Raw genomic sequence first — 5,973 nt, forward strand, 5'->3', positions numbered from 1 at the left:
ATGACTTGGGCTGTCGAAATCTCCCAGTATGACTTACAGTATGAACCCAGGCACGTGATCAAGGCTCAAGCCATGGCTGATTTCCTGGTAGAAGTAACAGGGGACCTAGACGGGGCGCCGAGCACACAGTGGAAGCTCCATGTTGACGGAGCATCTAACCAAACGTTCGGAGGAGCAGAAATCATCCTGGAGAACCCAGCTAGAGTTATATACGAGCAGTCAATCAAATTAGACTTCCTGGTGTCAAACAACCAAGCGGAATATGAGGCCCTGCTGGGCGGCCTAGCTCTAGCAAGGGAAGTCGGAGCCACAAGACTGGAAGTGTGTAGTGACTCGCAGGTCGTTACTTCTCAGATCAATGGAACCTACCAAGCCAGAGACTCACTATTACAGAGGTACCTGGAGAAAGTCAAAGAATTGAGCAAGAAATTTGAGGAGGTCACGATCCAACACGTTCCGAGAGAAAGGAACACACGGGCAGACCTCCTGTCCAAGCTAGCAAGCACAAAGCCAGGGACTGGCAACCGGTCCCTCATTCAAGGATTGATGAAAGAACTAGCAGTAGTGCTACAGCTAACCCAGTTAGAACCTTGTTGGATGGACCCGATCATCGAATTCCTGGGAAAGGCCAGGCTCCCCAGCGACGAGCAGGCGGCCAAAACAATAAGACAAAAGGCGGCCAAGTATGCAATCATACAGAGCCAGTTGTTTAAAAAAGGACTTAGCCAACCACTGCTGAAATGCCTGCACCCCGACCAAACGGAGTACGTCCTCCAGAAAGTCCATGAAGGATGCTGCGGTCACCACATCAGAGGGAAGGCCCTCGCTAGGAAGCTCATCAGAGCCGGATACTACTGGCCCTCTCTGATGGCGGACTCTAAGGAGTTCGTGAGAAGGTGCAAGAGATGCCAGGAAAACTCCAGCTTCCACAAAGCGCCAGCAACCGAACTTAGCGTTCTCACAACTTCCCAACCTTTCTCACAATGGGGAATTGACCTATTAGGACCCTTCCCGGTCGGGTCAGGACAAGTCAAGTACCTGATAGTGGCGATTGACTACTATACAAAGTGGATAGAGGCAGAGCTGTTGGCCAGCATATCCTCAGCGAATTGTCGAAAGTTCGTATGGAGACAGATAATAGCAAGATTCGGCATCCCAAAAGCCGTTATCTCGGACAACGAGATGCAGTTTGCTGATAAAAAATTTGGAGAGTTCCTTGCCGTTTTGGGGATAAAGCAAAAGTTTTCGTCAATAGAGCACCCCCAGACCAATGGACAAGTGGAGGCTGCAAACAAGATCATCCTGCAGGGCCTCAAGAGGTGACTCGACCAGAAGAAGGGAGCGTGGGCAGATGAACTGGCCTCGTCCTGTGGTCTTACTGCACAACCCAACAATCGGCCACTGGGAAAACACCTTTCCGACTCACGTATGGGGTAGAGGCAATAATACCTGTGGAAGTCGGGGAGCCGAGCCCACGACTACTCTTAGGGGAGTCGAAGAGGCCGTGGAAAAGGACTTGGTGGATGAAGCAAGGGAGATGGCCCATCTATCAGAAAATGGTGCTAAAGCAAAGAATGGCCATGCGCTACAATGCCAAGGTGCTCAAAAGAGAATTCGAGCGGGACGACCTGGTCTTAAGGCGCAATGATGTTGGGGTCCCGACACCCGGGGAAGGCAAGCTGACGGCTAACTGGGAAGGCCCTTACAGGGTGAAAGAGGTGATTGGTAAGGGCGCCTACAAGTTAGAACGGTTAGACGGCAAGGAAATCCCGAGAACGTGGAATGCGAGTAACTTGAGAAGATTCTACTCATAGAATAGACGCGCCAATTTAGTAAGAATGCTTTATGACGAATTACTTGTCAATTTTTACTTGTCGTATTTGCTATCATGTTACATTCAAATCAGTTACCATTGCTACTCTCCACCCCTTTATTATTATTTGCTTTTTTACACTGCTTGTTATTAAGTAAGGCACCATAACGAATAAACGGTCTCGGGGCTGATCATCCCAGGGACCACAAAAGCGACAAACGCCACAAGGTGCGGCTGCTAAAACGGTAAAGGCCATAACCCGGCTCCACGAATTACAAACTAAACGACAAAACGTTCATGAACAAATAAGTTAATGCCAACAAACGATAAAGAAAATAAGGAAAAGTAAACGCTGACAAGACGGGAAATAAACACTTTCATCAAACCAACGGCGAACAAATTCAAATAGTTTGACAAGATTGTAAGGAAAGACTACAAGTCACAAAAGTACATGAGTTACAAAAGTACATAAATCACTTCTTCGGTATATCAACAATTTTGCCATCCCTGATGGTCTTGAAAATGCCAACGCTGGAGGTGTCAAACTCGGGGGCCAGGAGCTTTACTTGTGCCTTTAGAGCCTCCTCGGTCATCAAGATAGCATTCTTTCCCTGCTTGACGGTGTCCTTATACTTCTTCTTGAACTCAACAGCTTCATTCTGAGCAGTCTTGGCTGAAGAGAGAGCCTCATCACGCTCCTTCTCTAAGGAGACCACCCGACCCTGAGCAGCATTAAGCTGACTTTCCAAAGTAAGCTCCCGCTCGGCAAGGCGCGCCACAGAAGCATCAGCAGTCTTCACCTTTTCCTCAGCAGTCTCGACTTCCTCCTTAGCGGCCTTAGCCTTCTCCTTGGCCGCCTTGGCCCTCTCCTTGGCAGCAGCCAATTGCTCCCGAAGTAGTTTCACTTCATCCCTATACTTGGAGTTGGCCTTGACTGAAGACTCAAGCTTCGTTTCCAGAGTCCGTGCCCCCGCTAAGGCAAATTCCTCCTTCCTCGCAATCGCAATAGCTCGAAGCAAGCAGCGATACATCCACCTCGCCTGCGAAACAAGGTCCCCACCGTAGAAGAAGTCCTCTGTACCGGGAAGTAGCTGGGAATCGATAAAGTTCCCAGCATCAAAGATCTTCTCCATGACAGTAAGAGCCCCCTCCGGGCTGGAAGACGGTCTCTTGTTCCTTGGCTCCTCAATTATTTCAAATTCGAGGCTGGCGGAAGATTTCCTTTTCACCTTCCTTCTCAGCCCCGTCAGGTCGTGAGCCAAAGCCATCCCCTGCCTCCAGCCGAGGACTCGAAGAGGCGTTGCCCCCGGGCCCCTCCCCCTGGCCCAACTGGGACTGGACCTCCGGCTCAGTGACGTCGTTGGCAGCGGTCTCCTGAGCAGGGGTAGCGGAATCATCATCACTACCGGCCAAAAAGGTATTGTACAAACCCTCGAGTCCGGTCACCTCGGCAGACATCGACACTGCAGCGAAACACGGAAAACAGCTAATCGTCAAATCGGACAGATAAACCAAAACAACGGATAAACCAAAACAATATGCAAGGAAAAACAAATCGCTAGACAAGCTAGACAAATACTAACGAATATAATTCCTGGCCATATCCCGGTCACCCATGAGAAGATGAGGGTTGACAAGATTTTTCCCGAAAACAGCCAACAAGACGTCGGCAACCCTCTTCTTTTCGGGAGACAACCCTTTGTATGTTATCTTGGTAAAAGCAGTGGCCCCTGCCCCAAAAATCCAGTACATCGGTATGCGATGTTTCCCTTCTAGACTCAACCAAAAGGGGTGCCGACCTTCGGCTGGGTGGACCTTGAAGTACTTGTCCTTAAAACCATGGAAGGAATCTTCAAACACACCAAAGATTCGCCGGCCTTGGGCCGCCCGAAAGGACATATAACCTTTTCTAGCTTCCCCTCCTTCGAGGGGTTTGTCAGGTTGAAAAGGAAAAGAAATACTTCAATAGAGATCGGCAGCTCCAAGTACTCGCATACCATCTCAAAACAGCGGATGGAGGCCCAGCTGTTCGGATGCAGTTGGGATGGCGCTACGTCACAACAATTAAGTAGCGCCATCTGAAGTGAAAAGGGGAGAAGGGAAGGCGAACTCCTAGGCGAGTAAACATGGCCTTATACAACCACATCCAATCGGGAACCTGGGGAGAGTGCAGATTTAACTCATATATACGCTCGTTATCGGCAGGAACGAAGGCTGTGTAATTAGCTTCCTCGTCGGTTCCTCCGCAAAGGTAGTAGGCCTGTCAGAACTCCTCAAGTTCCTCCAGGGACATCTGGTTTGGGGCCTCCTTTACGTCCGACGTTACCCAGGCGTACCGTTCGAATGGAGCCGGCCTCACGACCCTTACGACACGACGTTGATCCATACCTACAGTGAGGCACCACTCAAAATCAGTCTATAAGGCCGGGAGGTCGGAAGTACTACTAGAAAGCTACGACACTACCAGAAAACTACAGATTGCCTATCCATCAGTCATAATCCTTGAAATAAGAAGGCCGAAAAAACAAAATCCTAAAATGGTAACCCCCTACAGTTCCTACCTAATGCTAAAACACAAGAGGATACGCGATCCGCATCAAGCAGTTCATACCAAACTCGCATGCAAAGCGAAAAATAAACACCAATACTAAGAAAAAGGACAGGAAGCTTACCAGGATAAGGATGATAATGGAAAGGGATCGAAGAACTGACAAGAATCTAGATGAAGCAGGGGTCTGCGATGGAGGTTTTTGCAAGAGAGAGGAGAAAGCAATGAAAATGCAGTGGAACTGAGGCAAAACCAAATGGAAACTGTAAAAAAACCAATCCTGAGAAGCGCGAAAGGCAGGGGTATAATGGTCTTTTCTCACAGAGTTTTGAACTGCCATTAAGAGCATTAAATGCTCGGCGCGGTAAACAAGGCGACAAAGGACGCACCCCCACAACGAACAGGTCTGTGCACGCGTAGGAGGCGCGTCCTCATCACGAGGGACTGGCAAGACGACGACTGGGCAAAAGGAGAAAGGGAACGCGCCATACACAGCGCTTACATCCGCATCTGGCGCGTTAGGGGCACTGTTATGGCCCAGCCCAGCTGAGCAGGGTTACCGCCCGACCCGCAACTAACCGGCCTATACGGCTGGGTCGGCGCTTACAATCCGCCCGAACCCAGGACCCGAATACGCGTCCTGACTGACAGCTGCTTGACAACTGGGGGAAGCGAAGCTTCCTGGAAGGTGGCCTCCCCTTGTGGGGCCCGCCCTACTGACAGGGTATATAAGGGGAGGGTCCTACCCCTCCCCCAAGGTACGTCATCATAACTTCCCTCTTTTTCCACCTGCACTCCACACTGACTTGGGCGTCGGAGTATCATTGCAGGTGGCACCCCCTCAACCCATCGAGAGCTCGGAAAGTTAGCAGATAGCGCGAACTGTTCCCAGGACTCAGACCAAGGCAGGACCCATCTTCACATCTAAACCGTCTGGTAACCCGACGTATCGAACAGTAATAATTCATCACAAATTTGTATTTTGTAGAGAAAATTTATCAATCATAAAATATAGAAGACTTAACTAAAAAATTTAAAAAATATTAATTAATCACAAAATAAAAAAGTATGAATTGTGCTTTAATTATGTTGTAAAATAAAAATTGGGGCTATTTTTAAAATTAGTTTTTTTTACCATTAATGTTAACTTCAATCATAATAAGATAAAAAATAAAAATTGTATATAATAATTTAATTTAATTATTTATACTACCAAAATTATTCTTTATTATATCTCATTCATTTTTATTCATTGGTGATCTTTAATGGTCTATTTTAAATAAAAATTTGAACGAATTGAATTGATTTTTTTAAAAATTAGTAATATAATTACTGTAATATTTTCTTTTCTCAATAATATTTTTTAATTTATTTAATCTGATTAATCATCTCTTTTTTTTTATGCTAATTTAACTAATTAAAGTTAATAAATTTCAGTTATTTTAATTCTTGCTACTTTTTATTCTAATAATGTCTTTCAATTAATGCATTAATACATTTGTAAAAATTAAATTAATTCAAGATATTTTTGTGGTTAATTAAAAAAGTAAATTGAAATGACAATTTAATATTTTATACTCTTAAAATATTATTTATTTATTTTTCTAGTATT

At 46.3% G+C, this 5,973-nt stretch overlaps 1 protein-coding gene across 1 annotated transcript; it reads left to right on the plus strand.

The window, feature by feature from the left end:
- Positions 1–1,323, plus strand: LOC107613141. The gene has a single exon (XM_016315001.1). The coding sequence runs from the start codon at positions 1–3 to the stop codon at positions 1,321–1,323; it is 1,323 nt and encodes a 440-aa protein (XP_016170487.1).

Source organism: Arachis ipaensis, chromosome B01 (assembly GCF_000816755.2).
Source record: "Arachis ipaensis cultivar K30076 chromosome B01, Araip1.1, whole genome shotgun sequence".
Lineage (NCBI taxonomy): Eukaryota > Viridiplantae > Streptophyta > Magnoliopsida > Fabales > Fabaceae > Arachis > Arachis ipaensis.